The 20,972-nt window shown below is 44.8% G+C and overlaps 1 protein-coding gene across 16 annotated transcripts in view; it reads left to right on the forward strand.

Annotated features, from left to right (window-relative positions):
* Positions 1-13,953, forward strand: part of TRERF1 (transcriptional regulating factor 1) — a 195,559-nt gene extending 181,606 nt beyond the window's left edge. For 13 of the 16 annotated variants that reach the window (XM_082414715.1, XM_082414720.1, XM_082414716.1 and 10 more), the window contains 3 exons: positions 6,703-6,906; positions 9,580-9,827; positions 13,409-13,953. In XM_082414715.1, the coding sequence (XP_082270841.1) occupies positions 6,703-6,906; positions 9,580-9,827; positions 13,409-13,733 (777 nt within the window). In that variant the 3' untranslated portion in view covers positions 13,734-13,953. Of the gene's footprint in view, positions 1-91; positions 1,617-6,702; positions 6,907-9,579; positions 9,828-13,408 lie in introns of those variants that run through there. The other 3 variants (XM_082414708.1, XM_082414710.1, XM_082414714.1) reach the window with 2 other exon arrangements.
* Positions 13,954-20,972: the final 7,019 nt, after the last annotated feature.

Raw genomic sequence — 20,972 nt, forward strand, 5'->3', positions numbered from 1 at the left:
ACTCTCAGTTATTGGGAAACTGGTTAGCAGTGTGTAGATTATTCTCATCCTCACATCACCATTTATCCTTGATACTGATTACCTTCATTAGCAGACAATCCAAAGTTGTCTGTATATTAAGATGACGAACCTACTAAAGACATCACTAGGGACCTCCCTGGTGGCACAGTGGTTAAGAACCTGCCCGCCAGTGCAGGGGACACAGGTTTGAGCCCTGGTCCGGGAAGATCCCATATGCTGCGGAGCAACTACGCCCATGCACCACAACTACTGAGCCTGCGCTCTAGAGCCCCCGAGCCACAACTACTGAAGCCCGCACGCCTAGAGCCTGTGCTCCGAAACAAGAGAAGCCACTGCAATGAGAAGCCCCCACACTGCAACGAAGAGTAGCCCCCGCTCGCCGCAACTAGAGAAAGCCCGCACAGCAACGAAGACCCAAAGCAGCCAAAAATAAATGTTAATTAATTTAAAAAAAAAAAAGAAAGAAAGAAGTTTTAAAAAAAGACATCACTAGATCGAAATCTTCTCTGAACCCCTTATGTGTGGCTTTGGAAATTACTACCACTTTTGTCCTTGCGGTTAACTCTCTTCTCTGCATCTGCAGCCAAAGGGAAATCTTCTCACATGTTGTGGAAAACACGTATGTGTGTGTAAAAATTACGTCTTACAACAGATTACTAAACTCTCGTCTGCAACCATCAGGGAATGTGTTTGGAATTCATAAATATCGTGAATATTTGTAATTATACTTTCATTCCCAATTGTGTCCCCCATGTAAGTGTTACTAGCACATATGTGGGTTAATCTCTTTCACAGACATTTACATAGTGCTTCATACATTCCAGGCATTGTACTAGGAGGCACTTTACACATATTGACTTTTTTACTCCTCATACCAATTCTATGAGGTAGGAAACTGAGGCACAGAGCCTAGGTAACTTAGCCATGGTCAAAAGCCTGGTGAGTGTGTTGTCTGAGCCTGATTCCCTGGTGTAACACTTAAGAGCAAGCAAATGCAAATCCTCTTAGAGAAGCGTAAAAACACTTGGACTCATTAATGCTTCAAAGCCTAAGTTCCTAACTAAGAATTGATCCTAGCTAAGAAATATATACACATATATAAATTTATATTTGGACCCAAATATCAGAAAAAAAATAGACATCTGTAGAATAGAATGGTATTGCCATTCTTTTGATTAGAGATGGCAGTATTCTATATTCAGGGTTTCCTATGATCAGGAGTTTTGTTTGACTGCCTTAAGTAGTGATGTCGTATACCTGAATAGCCTTTTTCTCACCTGTGGCTAACGTTTAAAAAAGCAACGTGGGGGCTTCCCTGGTGGCGCAGTGGTTGAGAATCTGCCTGCCAATGCAGGGGCCACAGGTTCGAGCCCTGGTCTGGGAGGATCCCACATGCCGCGGAGCAACTAGGCCCGTGAGCCGCAATTACTGAGCCTGCGCGTCTGGAGCCTGTGCTCCGCAACAAGAGAGGCCGCGATAATGAGAGGCCCACGCACCACGATGAAGAGTGGCCCCCACTTGCTGCAACTAGAGAAAGCCCTCGCACAGAAGCGAAGACCCAACACAGCCAAAATAAATAAATAAATAAATAAAATTTAAACCCCCCCCCAAAAAAAAGCAGATTGCCCTTATACAAGAAGGCCAGCAGTACGTATTCACTATTTAAAAAAAAAAAAAGCAATGTGGCCTCTTCTGGTTCAATCAACTAAAAGCAATTGAATTCCCACTATGTCTGTAGTGCCACGGGTGACCCGGGGCTGTTAACCGGCCTCTGCCCCCTGCCCCAGTAGCATATATTATAGGTGGGAAGATGTGGCATACACAAGGAGAAAGTTTACCGTGAACCCCAAGAGTCTTTAAAAGTAGTATGAGATGAGGTCCAGAAAGTCTTAGATATGGCCTTTGGGGACTCTCTCTCATCCAGCTCCACCAGTCCTCAGGCAGAAGGTTGAGGCCCAGCGAGGGGACGGGGCTTGCCCAAGGTCACACAGAGCATTGCTTTCTGAATGAGCAGAATAGACAGTAAATGAGGAAGCTCAAAGAATCCTGGCCTGGGAGACCTAGGACCTGGCCCCTAAGCTTACTGACCAGTAAAAGGGGGCCGATGGTTTAGATGATTTGGGAAGTCCCTTCCAATTCTGGAATGTTCTGGGCTCTGTCAGAGTCATGTTTTGGAAGAGAGCAAAATCAGAGGATATGGTTTCCCAAAGCAAGTTGATGTCTCTTCAACTTGGCTGTTACCAAGTGCCTAGGACAGTGCCTGACACAGTATCAGCGCTCAGTAAACGTTTGTTGAATGAATGAGTGAACGTTTTTCCCAGGTAGGAGTCACTCTGGGTCATGGTAACAATCCCTCTATGAACTCCCTGGGAGGAGAGGGGGTGAACCAGGAGATTCTGAGCAGAGGAGGGCTGCTACGGAAGGTGTGACCACGTTAGGCACAGGCGCCATCTTGGGCCAGCAGCGCTTTGCAGGTGGGTGGAAAGGCCCGAGCCAGCGTGTAGCCTCAGACTGAGGAGGAAAGGTTAAGACGTCACCCCAGGCACCACACCTCCTTGGACTTATTTGCCAGGAGCCGGTATTAGGCTGGGTCAGGTGCAACCACACCTTGTGACCTGTGAACTTAATGTGCAGAGATGACTCAGGCCCCCCAAAAAACAAGAAAATCTTGATTCAAGGCCAGCGTGGTAGCTCACAGCTCCCTTTGGGGCACTGTGAAGACACAGTCAACCTTCTGAGGATAGTTTGCCAAGTGGAGATGAAAAACTGGGACCATGCAAGGACGGGGAAGGTGCAGGAGGCACAGTCCTAGGAGGGGGTCCTGCTCTCTGTCCTCTGGGCCTGCCTGGGACACCTGGGTAGCTCTCCTCAATATTTTATTAAAGGGAGTATATTCCCCCCAGATGGAGCACAGTCAGGTAGCTCAGGGACTTTTCAAGGGAGAGGGGAGAGGAAGGAGGGTGAGGAGAGACTGCTCTTTAGGGGCCAGGAGGTCAGCATAGCACAAGCTCATCCAGCAGGTGACTTGACTTCTGGCCTGAGACTGTCACAGGCCCTTCCACCCTTGCAGGCCGAAGAGGAGGCCAAGATGGGCTCTGCTGAGGCGGCGAGAGGGAAGTGCTGGCCACAGCTTCCTGTTCCCTGCCCAGGCTCCTGCTTCCACTCAGGGCGAATCTGTGGGTCTGGCTGTGAGCAAAATTCAGCACAGTTGAAGAAACCAGCTGAGGCAGTTAACTGACTTTGGAAGACAGCGGTCAGGGCTCCGAGGGCACAGCTCCTCCATGGTCCCAGACCTGAGTTGCCTGCAGTGCGATCCACTGACAAGGGTCCTGGGAAACATCCTCCTTCCCTCTGACACGGAAAGGCGGCTGGTTCTCAATGGTTTTGAGAGGTTTAGCTCTGTGTTTGAGCTGAAAACCTAAGCCATGTCCAGATGGACAGATGTGCATCTGTGGACATGTGCAGGCAGGCAGGGAGCGAAGGCTGAGGCTTTAGAATCAGACGGTGCAGGTTTTAAATCTCAATTCAACTTCTTTACCAGCTATGTGCTCTGGGGAAAATTAGTTCTCTGGCCAATTTCTCATTTGTTTAAAAAATAAAAATTTGTAGGGAATTCCCTGGCGGTCCAGTGGTTAGGACTCCGTGCTTTCACTGCCGAGGTGCTGAGGGCCCAGGTTCAATCCTTGGTCAGGGAACTAAGATCCAGCAAGCTGCATGGTGTGGCCTAAATAAATAAATTTTAAAAAATTTTTTAATGAAAAAAAAAATTGTGCAGGGCTTTTGTGAGAACTAGCTGTGTGTGTGTGTGTGTGTGTGTAGTCCCTGATTCACAGAAGTCCTTCAGTATGTTGTCATCACCATCATCATTCATCAGTGACTGTAACACTCAAATTTGTGTCGTTGAAGACATTTGGGTTGTTGAGCATTTGTGTTTTAACTTATAAATTTCTCATAATACAAATGCCATTTTCAGGCCTGAGAAATAAAAATCTCCTCAAGAAACTGTTATTTGGACTCAGGGTTTTGAGCACTTTGTATAATACATAACCATCTTCCTGCTCTGTACTTGCCCACTTTTCTGCCAATTTTTGAATAATACCAAATGTTTCCTTTCACGATACATCATGAAATGGCCAACTTGTTGATACAGAGTGCTACATGTTAGGGTTTTGTCCTCTGTCTTTGCATCTCTAGTCACATTGGTGAGCGCTTTCGCTTGATGATAAATCATTTTGTGAACATGCGTAGATTGCCATTTGAAGTAAACCTGTCTACGTTCATGAGACATATATAATCACAGGACAGTATAATTTAATCTGTAATTTAATGGCTCTATGGAACTTTTAAGAGTTTTCAAACAATAGCTGGTGAGAAAATTGTATAAATTTGTATAACAACTTGAAAATTGTATAACAACTGCTGTGAAATAAGTGCCATTGTCATTGAAAGTTACCATGTAATTTACTTTAAATGGTGAGCTGTAGGCCTGCGTCTGCTTAATAACCTGATACCTGAGACCACAGAGTTCCAGTTCTGTAAAGGAATGGAGCGAACCCGTGGAGTTAGACGTAACATGATTTTACCTGAAATTCTCTGAGATTGGAAGGTGGCTGATTCATATGAGAATAAGGCCATTTAAGTGATATCAACCTGTATATTCTATACTAGTAAGAGATCTGTAAGCTTATATCATAAATCACTCTGTAAAATGTATTAAGCCTACATCTGTATTCATTGAAGTCTTTCAGCAAATGTAATCATTACTGATTAATTCTAATTTACCCACTGGAAACTGGGACCATTTCTTAAGTATACCCTATTAATACATGGTCTCAAATATGCATATATACCATTTTAAATAAGGATAATACTGAAACAGTGAAGAGTGTGCTAAATGCCCGTATTTACTGGGATTATCTTTCTCTCCCACCCCCAATCCAAACTGGAGAGAGAAAGCTGGTGGTTTCTGGATCCCGGGGTACTGCTACTCTCAGAAATCTTTATTCTTCTTGGAAATTCTGGCTTCCAGGTTCTAAGAATTGTAGGCTTACCCAGAGTTACATCGCTGTCTGGGGTAAACCAAACTGCAGCCCATGTGCTTTTTTTTTTTTTTTTTTGGCTGCGTTGGGTCTTCGTTGCTGTGCGCGGGCTTTGTCTAGTTGCGGCGAGCGGGGGCCACCCCTCGCCGTGGTGCGTGGGACCCTCATCGCGGTGGCTTCTCTCGTTGCAGAGCACGGGCTCTAGGCGCGCGGGTTTCAGTAGTTGTGGCACACGGGCTCTAGTTGTGGCTCGTGGACTCTAGAGCGCAGGCTCAGTAGTTGTGGCTCACGGGCTTAGTTGCTCCGCAGCACGTGGGATCTTCCCGGACCAGGGATCGAACCCGTGTCCCCTGCATTGGCAGGCAGACTCTTAAGCACTGGGCCACCAGGGAAGTCCCCCAGCCCACATGCTTTAAGCAGTGGGTGTGCAGAGAGCCCAGCAGAGACAAATGACCCATCAGGGTGGAAGGCAGCCGGATATCCCTTTTGTTTCTTCATTTGTAAAATAGCAGGACTTTTTACAGCCTATTCAGTGACATAGCAAACGCACTTTGTACACCGTAAAGTGCTGTAAAATAGAAGCTAAAATGAGGTTGATGTAACACAGAATTCCCATCCCTGGTCCTCAGTCCTTCTAGGCCCGGAGGAGCAAGCATCCCTTACACACACACCCTCCCCCCACCCTACCCCCGTGAGGACTGAGATTGCAGAGTAAGGTAGTTAGTTCAATAAAAGGGCCTCCTAGATCTCTGGCCCCCATCCCCACCCAGCCCAGGTACCTCCTCCAGGCTATTCCATTAACTGTCTTGTTAACCTTGAGGAAGGTCAGGACCTTCTGCTTAATTCTCCACCTCGTTGCTGTTCTGAAGCAGAGGGAGGGGACACAGTCACAAAGAGGATAATTATTCATAGAAATATTTTTCTTATTTTTTTTCGTAGAGTGCCCATGATCAGAGACCAAAAAAAAAAAAAAAAAAAAAATAGCACATGATAAATAAAAGGGAATGTCCCCTTCCATTTCTGCTCCTTTTCAGAGCCACTGTGGTTCAGTCTCTGATCCTATTTTCTGACAAGAACAGAGAAGAAGTGCATCAGAATGCCATGGGTCATGTGCCTTCCACAGGTCAAATCAATATCTCGGGCATCTTGCAAGGAAGTGTGTTAGAAGACCTTTAAAAACAAAGCCTGATAGGTCTTTAGTCTCTGTCCAGAGGGGCTCCACAGTGTCATTACTGCTTGAAAACCCTCCTCACTGCTCTGGGGAGGCAGAGCTGCTGCAAGTGGGGTATCCTGCCTGAGTTTTAGTCAGTGTCAAGGTCTGCGGGTCTCAAACAAGGGGGAGAAACTCTACATACAGAAATCTCTCCTCTCTGCCTTAGGATATTTTTTTATAAGTGATGAGGGGACCCAAAGTGGGCTGGGGGGACTTCCTTGCCCTCAGAATTCCAAGTGTCCAGTGACCAACCTTGTAGAAACCGTATCCCTCCCCAGAGGCCTCTGCCAGCCCTTCCTTATGCACAAAGAAGCCGATGCAGCCCCAGCGTCCAGCCCCTCTCTCCTCTCCTAGCCCCTGGGTTCTGTTCATCACTAAAAATGCCATTTGGGGATTTTCCCCCTTTTGCTTTTATTGCCTTAACACCAGACGAGTGAAGAAGATGAAGAGGTACAGGAGGAGGAGGAGGACCCAGAAGAAGACAGGAAATCCACAAGAGAAGAGGAGAGTGAATTGCCCAAGTCTCCAGAGCCACCACCAGGCCCGGTCCTGGCTTCCGCAGAGGGGCCGCCCCTGCAGGCCCTGGGCCAGCCCTCAGGCTCCTTCATCTGTGAAATGCCCAACTGTGGAGCTGTAAGTGTCTCTGCGCCCTCTAGGGATCTGGGACTCTTGAGAGCCCTACATACAGCTGTGCCCGGCTTTAAGAGATGATGCACTTTGCAAAAGGTGTACTTTCAGCAGTGAACGTTTGGCAGAGGGAAGTCCATGTGGCCATGCTTTTCTTTCCTTCTCCATTTACTTATTCATTCAGCCCGTAGATATTTCTGGAGTGTGTGTTCTCTGTTAAGCACTGTGCCACGTGCTTGGAGGACACAGGTCCGTCCCTGCCCTCAGGGAGCATGTGATTCAGGCTCTGCAATGGACCTTGGCCTCCAGAACTTACACTCCTGTTACTTGGTGCCTCCCCACTCCTCCTGGGCTGTGTCACACAGGTCATGTCCTGGAGACATGCATTTAAATGCAGTGGGAGAGCCCACAGAGAAGGAGTGTCCTTTTATGGCACAGTTACAAAGATTTAGCTAAAGTTTATCTTTGTACTCTTTGGGGGAAGCAAACAAGATTTGCTAAGCAAATTATTCATGTAAACAGGCTAAAAAGGTGTCTGTGTAATTACCTAACCTAGTACTTTTCAAGTACATTAGAAGCATCATTTAGCTAAAATAAAACCAGTTCACCATTTGATCATTCTTAGCACTAAAGGATGGCCTTACAGAATCTGTACTGGCCTGATCTAAGGCTCTCTGTGTATTTTAATGGATATATTTTTTTAATTGTTAACTTTGGACTCTCAGTCCACCCGGTACCCCACTCGTCTGAATTGTTGAGCTTTTCCCAAATCAAGTTTCTTAAAGCTGGGCACACCTGTGCAGGCAAGTTCTAGAGGTATTATGCAAAAAATTAGAATGTTGCTCCTTTCATATGAAGCCCTGTTTTCCCCAAGTTAGTGCTTATCTTTGCTTGTGTGTTATATAGGATAATACTGTTTTCCAGAGTGCATTGAATGCTGCTTATTCAGTCCGTCACTTAGATGAAGAAAGCAACAGTCTTTAAAATATTTAGATCCTAAAGCAGAAATTCACTTGATTTACATTTAAGAAAAAATGAAAAAAATTTTTAAAATGATACATACATTTTGCATTAGCTTTGAAGAGAACATAAGAAATTGCTAGCTTGTTTCTATCTTTGATGTTTAATGAGCTGGACGCTTCACTCCATCATTGCCATGTTGTATAGAGCACTTCCGTTAGGGGATGATTAAGCTGTGACTTTATTTATTTATTTTTTACACATCTTTATTGGAGTATAATTGCTTTACAATGGTGTGTTAGTTTCTGCTTTATAACAAAGTGAATCAGCTATACATATACATATGTTCCCATATCTCCTCCCTCTTGCATCTCCCTCCTACCCTCCCTATCCCACCCCTCTAGGTGGTCACAAAGCACCGAGCTGATCTCCCTGTGTTATGTGGCTGCTTCCCACTAGCTATAAGATGTGACTTTAAATGACAGTATCCTTGGTGTATTTGTTTAGAAATTGGATGCTTCCTCAATTCATAGTTTGGGTGTACAGTAAATTCTTTCCTGAGTGGGAAATCTTTTACTTTACCCAATCAAAAATGCTCAGCAAGGTGAATATTTTTTCGTGACTTTAAAAAACAACAGGGAAAAAAGCATGTTGGTTTTATTCAGTGCCTAAACATGGAGGTTTTGGTTGCTAAATCAGCGAATGATTTTTCTTCCCTGCAAGACTATAAACAGAACTCATGAACTTAACACAGAGTGACCATCTGTGGCTGGACAGTTCAGTGGGTACTCCCATTAGCTGATGCATTTAGCAATCTGGAAGTCAGGGCTCTTGGAATTCAGGGGTCTGGATTACATCCCTTTACAGCAGTGGATCTCTGCTGGGAATGGTTTTGTTCCCGTGAACATTTGGCAACGTCCAGAGACATTTTTATCACATCTAGGGAGGTGCTCCTGGCATCTGGTGGGTAGAGAGGCCAGGGTTGCTGCTGAACATCCTGTGATGCCCAGGACAGCCCCACAGCAAAGAATCATCCAGTCCCAAATGTCAGTAATACTGAGGTTGGGAAACCGTGCATTATGCCAACCTTCAAAAGACCAGGCCGTTCCCCTGTTTTTCATCCTGCAGTACAATGTCGGGGTCTGAAACGTTGCTTCAACACTGGGCTACTGATTGGGGCTTAGAAATAACATATAGACTATATCAGAGCAGCTAGTCAGTGTCTTCCAAGCTGTGTCTCTTGGGGTTCGAGGGATTCCTAGCAGAGAGATAGAGCTGAGCAAATAGATTCAATTTTGGGGGGCTGTCTATTTCAGCCAGAGTACCTCTGCTTTGAACTTTTGAATAAGACCTGATTTTTTTAAGTAAAGAAAGGAAAGGAAAGGAAAAAAGAAAGAAAAGAAAAAAGGGGTGGAAGGTAGCTTCTGGCTGTTAAAAAGTTTGAAAGCTGGTCCAAACCCTCTCATTTTACAGATGGAAACAATAAGGTGTTCAGAGGGGAAATGGCCCAATGGCCTCCCTGTGAGACGGAGGCACTGGATTGAGCACTAGTCTTTGGTTATAACAGTGATGGGTTTTTTACTGGCACAGCACTTGTGATTGTGGTATTTGATCTCTACTTTCTGTGGCATTTGTCCAGAGTTTGCTTATGTAAAACCAGTGTTTCGAGTATCACATGTTCTACCAATGAGTAACTAATAACCCTAATTTCCTTTTCAGGACTGTAGATGTCATGTCACTCCCTTTCTTCCCCAGGTGTTCAGCTCCCGACAGGCACTGAACGGCCACGCCCGCATCCACGGTGGCACCAACCAGGTGACCAAAGCTCGGGGTGCTGTACCCTCTGGAAAGCAGAAGCCTGGCAGTGCCCAGAGCGGGTACTGCTCAGTGAAGAGCTCACCCTCTCACAGCACCACCAGCGGCGAGACAGACCCCACCACCATCTTCCCCTGCAAGGAGTGTGGCAAGTAGGTAGAAATGGGCCAGGGACTGAATCTAAGTGTGTGATGAATAATGCCTCTGTAGGGGCTGGACCAAGGTGGTTTGAGGTGTCTCCAGGCAGAAAAAGAACCCAGACTCTCCAGTTTTTCCTCATATCGTCCTTGGGGTCTACATGGTGCCTCATGGTGGCTGGACCTTGTCTCTGACTCAGAATATGGTCATTCTGATGTCCTAAAGCCTAATAAGGATGGACATCATCAGAGAGCAAATCTCTAGTGACATAACTTCACTCTTTTCCAGAAATGATGGATGGGACTCTGATTCCCACCTCTTCCCTTCACACCCAAACCATATTCACTAGTACTGACTGCTCTCTTTGCATCCCTGCCGAGTGATTTGAGAATGGCGCTAAAACATCTAATCAGGAACTCTCTGTGGCAGAGATGGCTTTCCTACCAATACTGCTCGTTCCTGCACCCAGGGCAGACATCACTAATCAATTGCTATACTTTTTGCTACCACATTAAGATAAGACTCAAATCCTTTCAAATCCTTTAAATCCTAATGCTTCAAGCTGGCACAACCAATTGATCAGAGTTGACTCATGAGGTAAAGTCTATCTGTCATCTTGGCCGTTTTAAGTGTAATTTAAAACAATGAAAAGGGGGAATTGACAGTAGGTGGTAATAACAGCATTAAATAACGTTTACTAAGCACCTAATTTTGTTACATACTTCATGTGCATGAGATCATTTAATTCCCACACAGAAACTCCATGTGGCGCAGATACTGTTTTATCCTTGTTTTTACGAATAAGGACTGAACATTAGGTAAATTTACTTGCCCCAAGTCATTCCCCCAGTAAGAGCAGAACTGAGATTTGAAACCCTATGTGTTCAAATACAGAGCCTGGGCTTCTGACCACTGTTCCAGCCTAGTGGTTTCCTTTGTTTGCTTATTTATTTATCACTGATGGTGAGATGCACACAGTTCCCTCCCACAGCATCCAGTATAGAATTCCAGTTTACTTCTCAGTGAGTCTGCCTCCAAGAAGGGTTGTCATAAGTAACTTCTTTTAGGAGCCTTGCCGAGTTTCTCTTCCTGTAACCTCCAATGTCTCAAACGTGCAGTGTTACCTGGAGAGATGCCCACGAGGTAGCTGCTGAAACTACCAAGGGAACATCCCTAGTTGTATGAATGAGGCCAACTGGGACCTCTGTTTATAATCTTCATCCTCATGGAATATTTCAGGCGTATTTCAGGCATCTTAATAATTCTGTCATTTATCAGTTACTCAGTATTTGCCTGGCACTGTTTTAAAGGATGTTTACGTGTATTGATTAATTTAATCTTAAGCCCGATGAGGTAGGTACTGTTAGCCATAGGTCAGTGGCACCTGCCAAAGTGAGTTGGAACTAGCAACTCTCTTCCTGCAGAGATGGGGAGACAGACTTAGGCGTGGGTCCCCTCCTCTGGGCTCTAATGTCCTTCAGAGCCAGGACATGATATCATCTTCATGTCAGCAAGGAATAAGTGAGCCCCTGGATTGATCATCGGGTTTACTTACTTGAAATAGTGAAACCTTCTCAGTCGGACTCCCCACTACTTGCCCTGGGGTGGGAGAGGCAGGGAAGGGGGCGTCTCACCAGTTTCTTCTCAGGAACCAGCATCTTCCCTTCACTCACTCCCCTCCAACAGGCGACAACTCCTTATTCCACTAGGTGGCGACAAAGGACATTTTAACAACCAGAAATAAGTATTTCAAGCTCTGGTTGTCTTTTGGTGATTTCCATTAAATGTTTTTCTTGTCTTGTTTTTATGTTGCTTGGGACCTTTTTCTACCATAACTCCAGTTAAGATTTTTATGGAAAACAGAAATATTTTCTATGGTTTTCCAGATGAGGAATAACATCAGGCACATGTTTGCAGAATACTTTTTTTAGCTGCTGAAATTATGTTCATTACATTAGACAGTTTTCAGTATGTCCAGTGGTGATTCATCAACTCTGTTCTAAGACACGGGTCTTAGAAATCAGGTTTTTTTTTCCATTTATGAGCTCAGGAATAAATATTTATGCCACCCTCCCTCTCTAAAAACAGGCCGTCTAACATCTGGACAAACTTGCTCTGAAAAAGGTCCAGATAGAAATATTTTAGGCTGGGTTTCCCTGGCGGCACAGTGGTTAAGAATCTGCCTGCCAATGCAGGGGACACAGGTTCGATCCCTGGTCCGGGAAGATCCCACATGCCGCGGAGCAACTAAGCCCGTGCGCCACAACTACTGAGCCTGCACTCTAGAGCCCGCGAGCCACAACAAGAGAAGCCATTGCAATGAGAAGCCCGCGCACTGCATCGAAGAGTAGCCTCTGCTCGCCGCAACTAGAGAAAGCCCACGTGCAGCAACAAAGACCCAACGCAGCCAAAACAACAACAACAACAACAAAAACATAATTCTCAACTTAAAAAAAAAAAAGAAATATTTTAGGCTTTGCAGGTCATTCTGTCTCTGTCACAACTACTCAGCTGTGCCATGTTAGTGCAAAAGCAGCCATGGACGATACATAAACAATTAAACATGGCTGCGTTCTGATAAAACTTTATTTACAAAAGCAGGCAGTGGGCAGGATTTGGCCCACTGACCGTAGTTGGCAGACCCCTTAGCCCAGGATTTCTCAGCCTTGGCACTGATATTTTGGGCCTGATGATTCCTTATTTGGGGCAGAGGGCCTGCCCTCTGTATTGTAGGGTGTTCAGCAGCATCCCCGGCATCTACCCACTCGCTGCCAGAAGTACCACTACCACCACCCAGCTGTGACCATCAAAAATGTCTCCAGACGTTGCCAGATATTCCCTGTGGAGGCAGAATCCCCCCTAGCTGAGAACCACTATTTCATTCTAAAGCAAACAGGAGGGAACTATGATATATGATGGCCAAAACGAGACGGGATCTTGGGCGAAGAGGAATGGTCAGTGCAGCTCAGAAGTCCAGTACGATGAAGACAGAAGAGGGGCTGTTGGATTTGGCCACACAGCCACTAGCGATCTCAAGCACTTGGACTGAAGTGGAGGGGACGACAGTGCAGTTGGAGAGTGTGGAGGAAAGAGGAGCTGTACGTGTGTGCGGGCAGACCCTCTAGAATTTTGACGGGAACGACAGGGACAGGAGGCCAGAGGCAGAGGACAGGTTGTTTTACGGAGGGAACCGACAGAGCTTGGCAGCATGATACGGGGATTCTCAGGTTGGTCGAGAGGGCTTGGTCAGTGATGGAGAGGAAACGGGGAAGATAAGGAGGAAAGAAATGCTTGTGCCCCAGGCCACAGATGGACAGGAAAGCTTCCACAGAGAGAAGCTTGTCACAGAGAGAAAGCCCAACACACTGTAAACGTGTTCCTGTCCGCATCCCCTTTCCTTGGAACACTTGGAGAGAAGAGAGGTAACAGGTCACCAGGGGAGGAGGTCTTGGGAGCTAAGGAGATGGGAACTCTGTCAGAGCCACCCCAAACCAGACAGCAGACCATGCACCTGCTCTTCCCTATAGGATCCCTTGGATTTCCAAGAACTCAGATCTTCTAAATTTCACATGCTTCTTTTTCTTCATTTTTATAGAGTCTTCTTCAAGATCAAAAGCCGAAATGCACACATGAAAACTCACAGGCAGCAGGAGGAACAGCAGAGGCAGAAAGCCCAGAAGGCGGCTTTTGCAGCTGAAATGGCAGCCACGATTGAGAGGACTACGGGGCCGGTGGGGCCGCCGGGGCTGCTGCCCCTGGACCAGCTGAGTCTGATCAAACCCATCAAGGACGTGGACATCCTCGACGACGACGTCGTCCAGCAGTTAGGAGGCGTCATGGAAGAGGCCGAGGTCGTGGACACCGGTCTCCTCTTGGATGATCAAGATTCAGTTTTGCTTCAGGGTGACACGGAACTCTAAAGCCCTGTGTGTCGCTTGGAGACAGCGAAAACCCACGGTCTCCATCCTCATTCATCAGGAAAGCTGGACTGCCTGCTTGTTTTGTAACCATTTTAAACTACCTGTTTAAAAAGTGGTCGTTTTTTTCAGGTTTAGAAAAAAAATCGGGCTTTTTTCCTTTTATTTAAAAATAACTGTTTTGTGGGAGGTTGGGGGGGAATAAATAATTGGCACAATCCTACTTTAAGATGTGTTTCATCTGGGCTACATTCCCAGGAATGAACTCATTCCTGGTTGGGAATGAACCTGACGTTCATGTTCTTTTGCTTTCAGATGCCAACCATCCTGGTTGCCTTTTATCCCAAAGCTTGCGTGAGCGAGTGAGTGAGAGAGTCTGTGTGTGTGTGTGTGTGTGTGTGTGCATGTGTGTGTGTGTAAAGCAGGCTACTTTCTTTGTGCTGGGGTCTTGGGCCATCCTTTCCCACCAAAAGTCATTTTTGTGCTGACCTCATTCCGCAGTTTGCAGTGAACTTGGCGTCTTTGCCGGGAGACCATGCTAGGAAGTAGCTTTCCAGTGAGCAAAGGCAGCCCTGTGTTCCACAGCTTTCTTCTAGCACACACGTCATTTGAAGAGTTGACCAAACGTGAAAGTCGTTTTTCTCCCTGCCCTGCCTGTCACTCGGCCTGTTTCTGAAAACTGAGTGCTGTGTCATTTCAGGCTTTCCCTCCCTGGCCGTGATTTACTAAGAAGGTGATTCATGGAGCAAGTGCGTCCTCTTCCCAGTTCCCTGAAGACCGGTTGACTCCAATTCGTGGGTTAGCAGGATCCCTTGGATTTCCAAGAACTCAGATCTTCTAAATTTCACATGCTTCTTTTCCAGTTGGCCTGAGCCGACTGGAAATCCGTCTGGAGGAAAATAACCCCAACTATTAAGTTGCCAGGGCTGTTTTCAGGGAGGTTGGTGGAGGAGCACAGATTAAAGTCCCTGGAATGCCAAGAGGCCCAAAAACTAGATCAGAAGAGCTGATTCTTTTTTGCCACACTGTTAAAGGTCAGTGGAGTTCTGAAATTACTCTGTGCCACTTGGAAGTACTGTGAAACCTCATTCACTAGGATTCTGCTGTCATTCGCCTGTGCTGGACCGAAGTTTACCTTGACGCTAACTCTGAGGAAAAGGGTTGTCTAACAAATCTGATGGCAAATACAAGGGAAATAGCATTAAAGGCCAACAAAAATGGTTTCAGATACCACTTCAGCTACAGTGTTTGCATTCAAACAATGAATGTATTCATTAAAGTCATTTACCAAAGCCCTTCTAGAATTCTCCAAGCTACATACCCCTGCTCTGTCTCCTCCTGTCCCTGCCGGCAGGGTTGCTGTTTGTACTTGAAGGTAATAAACCTGTAATCCTTCAAAAATGGCATCGAGCTCAGGCTTTTGAGCTGAGTCAGACTCCTCCATGGCCTCTGTCAGGGCAAATGAGTGCGTGCGCCTTCAGGCTGGGATGCGGCCCCAGCACAGAGCTGACGCTTCTGATGCCCCAGCTCCTGAAGGTGTGGCAATCCTGCCAGGGCACTTTGCTGGCACAGTAATAGCTTGATGTTACAAGAGGATGTCAGCGGAAGCACGAGGATAGGACTGGAGCATCTTTAAGTTGTCTCAGCAAAAGCTTCTAGCACACACTGAAGACCCACAGCAGCCCCACGCAGGCAGTGTCCTCTGAATCTCAGGAAAGCCATGGACAGAAGATCAATACAAAGGTTCTATTCATTGCCACCATTCGGTTTTCAGAAAAAGAGGTCTTGAAGATTTCCTTTATCCTTTTTTAGGGGAAAAAAAAAAGTGTGTCATTTGCTGCCATTTCTGACAAATTATTCAATGTTCTGAGTTCAGAACTGCCTGGGGAGGGCATCAGCCTTGTGGCAGAACTATTCCAGAACCATTCCAACTGTAGTATCGGCTGATCCCATCTGTCCCAGTGACTACTTCCCTCCACTTGTGGGTGTCTGAGAGGGATTCTGGAATGGTTCTGCTATTGGGTCTATGAAAGCTTATCTAGCAAAGGAGCAAACACCCGGAAAAATGTTTATAAAGCAAATGTACTCGTTCTGTTTGGAGACTTGCCCGGCTGTTCCAGTTTAAAACATTAAAATAAACTGAGTTGCCAAGGCAAAAATATAATGCACAATTTAATTTTGATTTTCCATGCAGTATAGCATTTGCATTTTTGACTTGAAATAACCAAAGAACTCCTCCTTGATGAGACAGTTCACTTTCCTGAGTTAGTATTTTTCTTCACAATATCAACTTAAAGAATTGACTTCATAGTAAAATACTGCACTTATTTTTTTCCTGAAATGATTCTGCCTGCATGTATTTGTTGTGTTTTGGCTCCCCCCCCCCCACCCTAAAGAACTTTTCTTCCCAATGGTTTGTCTTCAACACAGTTACTGTTTACTATCAGATAGTTTTTCATTAGTGAACTTAGACCTCTTTGAGAAAGCTTGTATATAAAAAGTTAAAAGATATATTTTATGGAAAAACCCATCTTATTTTCAAATATATTTAACTGCTGTTCTATTTTATTAGAGGAAGGTTGTAAATATTTTCTAGGAGTTCTATTGTAAAGAAAAGTATTTTTGAAAAAAATTAATGTAATAAAAAGGAAAACATTTTTAAATAGTGGTTGTGATTGCTTCCTGTTCTGGCTTCATTGTGTTCTATTCGTAGGAAATGACTTGCATGCCTTCCCATTTTAGGATGTAATTTATTCTGGTTTGCACTATTTTAAGTTGACATCATAATATCTAATGTGCTTCACTGTATTTTCCCCAGAATGCAGGTCCCTTGGTCCATATCAAAAGCACTATGTATAGCATATTCATACTTTTTTCTTTTGTAACGTGTGTATTTTTAATAAGGATTTTATGTAACATTTTGGCAAAAAGAGGACAGTATTTTCTAGTGAATTTTATAATACATTTTGCTAAAAGTGTTTCTTCCTAGGTCAGTTTTTGTTAAGGCGAACCAAAAGTCTTATTTTCCCAGGGGTTTAAAAAAAAAGTTTGAAGCTTGAAAGCAAAGTTATATTTAAACATCATATGTAACAAATAAATAAAGATGTTTTATAGACTTGTCCTCAAAAGGTGCATTCCTTAAAAACAAAAACAACTGGGGCATTCTAGGTTGGTTTTCCCCCTGAGCGATGAGCATTTTATTTTAATTGCCACAATACTTTTTTTTCAGAAAGCAAGCCAGGAGAATTTTACTTAAAAAGTTCCGGTCATTAGCCTCCTCAGAAATTTATTACAGTTCTTACAGATAGGCATTCATAAAACAGAGATGTAACCAAGTAGACACTGTCATATTTATTTGTGAAAACCTGATTCAATATTGCATCAGCTGCTCTGAAAATAAAATGTTATCTTTTTGAGTTTCATTTGGCTTAAACATTCCTTCTTTCTAGCTGCTGAAATGACTTCTCAATGCTAATTTACTGTTAGTTTGTTTCTGGAGACAGGTTTAGAGGGCTGCTGATTAGATTTTTTTAATATATATAAATTTATTTATTTTATTTATTTATTTTTGGCTGCGTTGGGTCTTCATTGCTGCGCGCGGGCTTTCTCTAGTTGCGGCGAGGAGGGGGCTACTCTTCGTTGCGGTGCACGGGCTTCTCATTGCGGCGGCTTCTCTTGTTGCAGAGCACAGGCGCTAGGTGTGTGGGCTTCAGTAGTTGTGGTACGCGGGCTTCAGTAGTTGTGGCACACGGGCTCTAGAGCACAGGCTCAGTAGTTGTGGCACACGGGCTTAGTTGCTCCGTGGCATGTGGGATCTTCGCAGTCCAGGGCTCGAACCCGTGTCCCCTGAATTGGCAGGCAGATTCTTAACCACTGCGCCACCAGGGAAGCCCATGTTGATCAGATTTAATACTCATATAAATGCCCCCACCCCTACCCTGGAGGCCAAGATGAATATTTCTGCTTCTCAAGCTGTGGATGAGCCACTTGAAGGGTTGATGGCCTCTAACCCGTACTACTCACAATGCAGTTTGGGGGAGCTCAGTATTACACATGGGTTATCTCACAGGGAACCACCAACAAAATCCAGTCCACCCTGGTCTATAGGCATTGCTAATCTGGATTTCCAAATTCTACAAAGTGTGTTTACTTTTTAATGGTCAACAGCAAAGTTCAGGAGAAATCTGAAATTCTAGATTTCATACAGAATTTAAGTAGGGCATACCTGTTCAAGACCTTGATCTTCTACGTTCTTTTGGGGTTTTATACTTTTAATTTGGGCAATGTTAGTCATGTGCCAAAGAAAATAGCTCTTCCTTTACAAACACTGCATTTAGCCAGTGTTGGAAATTTAAATTCTGCTTCCAGGGGCTCAGGTGTCCAATCTGAAGACTTTTTCCTACTGTTTTAGTCTCATTCATTACTCACGTACCAAGCACTATTCCATGCTGTATTATACACGGGGCAGTTGAGTAGCTAAAGATGACTGTGACATCATTCCTGCCTGCCTGCCAAGGAATTTAATACTTAGAAAAAACATATAGGGACCTGGGAACAGATCCAGTTCCATCACTGGGAAGAGCAAAGGTCATGCTTTATTATTATTACTGAAACATCTCACCATCACCCACATATTCACAGCAATTTATAACAGGTGCTCAGCAACTATTTGTTAATTATCTCTCTAATCTTCCAGGTATGCTTATGTGTGTGTGTGTGTGTGTGTGTTTGTGTGTGTACATAAAACCTCTTTTGACTTTACCTAAATTCAATTCTGAATTCCACAGACTACCAGTCTACCTTCCTCAGCCACAGCCAGCCAGCTGTGGACTGAGGCTGAGTTTTAATGTTGGTATAAACAAAACATAATTAGGAAGGCATGTTAGGAAATTGAATAATATATTCCTAAGTGAACCATAGTGATCTTTGGGTCTCAGATATCCCTGTATAAAAGAGCCAAAGGGCTGATTATTTCTTTATATGAGAGAGAATCTTTTGAAAAGAGCTGTCCTCCTCCCACAAGCCCCCCAAGGGAAGTGTTTAATGTTTCTGTTTGAGTCTTAAAGGCCAAGCAGCCATACATGCTTCCAAGCAGCCATACATGCTTGATTTGCATTCCAGCACACATATCCTTAACATACAACACGGATCTCTCTTTGGGCTGTTTGGGGTCATTACTTCCTTACTTCCTCTGCTTATGTAATTTTATTTTTGGCAGTCTTGCTATTTCTTTTTTTTTTTTTTTTCCCCAACCACTTTATTAAGGTATGGTTGACACATAAAAAGCTATACATATTTATTGTATACAACTTGATGAGTTTGGAGATAAGTGTATAACCATGAAACCATCACAATCAAGTGAGAAGATCTGTCTTTTAAAACAGAACAACCGGTGCAATCAGAGTATGATATAACTTAGAAATGTTTGATGCACACACTTTTATTTTTCCTGGATATAAAGCAAGGTGGACTTGCATCAACTTGATCTCCTGCTCATTTACACTAGTTCAGAGGTTTGAAGGCTTAGGTCGTAGGGAAAAGACCCATAATGGACTGGCCAAGCTTTAGAACACTGTCCACGCTAATAAACTAAGAACTTTTACATGTTAACAAAAACCTCCACACTGTCCATGCCCACACACCATACCAAAGGGCTCTATCCACAGCCCCACTGTTGGCAAAACCCGAGTTTGCCCCTCACAATGACTCCCACCTTACCCCCAGCTAATTGGACCAGGGCCAGCACCTGACCCCAAGCTATTAGGCCCATAGTCCATTTGATGACACATGACATGATTTAGCCCCGGAAAATGAGGGGACCAAATCCAATTCCCACATTTGAGAGTATGAATGGAGAAACTTGGTGAGCCAAAGGCAGCAAGCAGAATTCTGAGGGAGCACCAACTATTTGTAAGCAGAGAAAGCCCATCAATAAAGAGACCATGTTTGGCCTTAGGGGTGGAGAGGGCATCCAGTCCCTAAGGCTGCTTTGAGCCCACTTTTCCAATTGCAGGAGCAGTTCAGGCCATACATGTCTTTAAAAATAAAAAATAAACTCCTTTTCTTGCAGGAGCATGGGGAAATGGGGATCTCTATGCCTCACATCCAAAAGAGACTACTAAGAGTTCTACTTAGTAGAACTGGACCTTATTACAAAGTCAGCACCAGGGGTGCTGCAGGGGTGGAAAAGGCACTGAACTAGGATTTTGAAGATGGTTATTGGTTCAGCTGTAACTAACTCACCCATATGACTTTGAATGAGTCATTTCATCTCTGAGCCTCAGTTTCCTCACCTATTAAATTAGGACAAGATGCACGTCTTCTTGTGAGGATCAGATTAGGTGACATAGGGAAAAGTTGTTTGCAAGCTGTAAGGTCACCATCACTGGCAGCTGCAGAACCCTCACCCAGATAAGGCTGCTCAAGGGGGCAGAGGCAGGCCGAGGAGCCATCCCAGAGGAGAGACTGATGCTTCAAAAGCAGCAACAGAGTTGGAGAGCTATAGGAAAACTCCACTGGCTAAGAGAGACTAGCCAACTCTGAATGTCACAATTGACAGAGGGAGCCTGATTCTGAAAAGGACACTGGGCAGCCTGCCAAGGCTACTGTTGTTATAGCTATCACCATTTAAGTACAAACTCAGGTTGTTTCTCCAGGGCAAGATGAGGTAACAGATCCCGAGTCATGGACCACCTGGCCAGGGAATCTTAAACAGAGACACTGTGACTCCCAAAACTACAATTCAGAAATGTCACAAGGTGATTAATCCCAGTCTCTTTGATCTTCTCCTTTAAAAAACAAACAAAAAACCCCTAACTCAAATACCAAGTTGGAGTGGATCTGAGGCTTGTCTCCTACTCCCTTGCTTGGCGCCCTGTAATAAATCCTTACTCGGCTACGAACTCCCGCTGTCAGTTTGGCTTTCTGCGAGCCACGGGCACACAAGCCCTTTGCTCCGTTATAATAGGAAAAAAAATCAACCATTCATCCACTGCTCAGAGATAACCAGCGTTAATATATTACTCATATTTTTTCCAAGCATGTGTTTGTTGTGTTTGCCTCCAACAAAACAGGAACCGCAAAGGACAAACACGACTTGAAAAGGAAAGTGCGGACAGAACTCGGTAACCAGATACGAGCTGAAACTATTACAGGACGGCGTAGGGGTCAGGTTGCGACCGGAAGGAGGCCGGCTACATTCACAGTCCCACCCTCAGAGAGCGTGGAATCGCGTCTCTATGG

Source organism: Balaenoptera physalus, assembly GCF_965194825.1.
Source record: "Balaenoptera physalus genome assembly, chromosome: 11".
Lineage (NCBI taxonomy): Eukaryota > Metazoa > Chordata > Mammalia > Artiodactyla > Balaenopteridae > Balaenoptera > Balaenoptera physalus.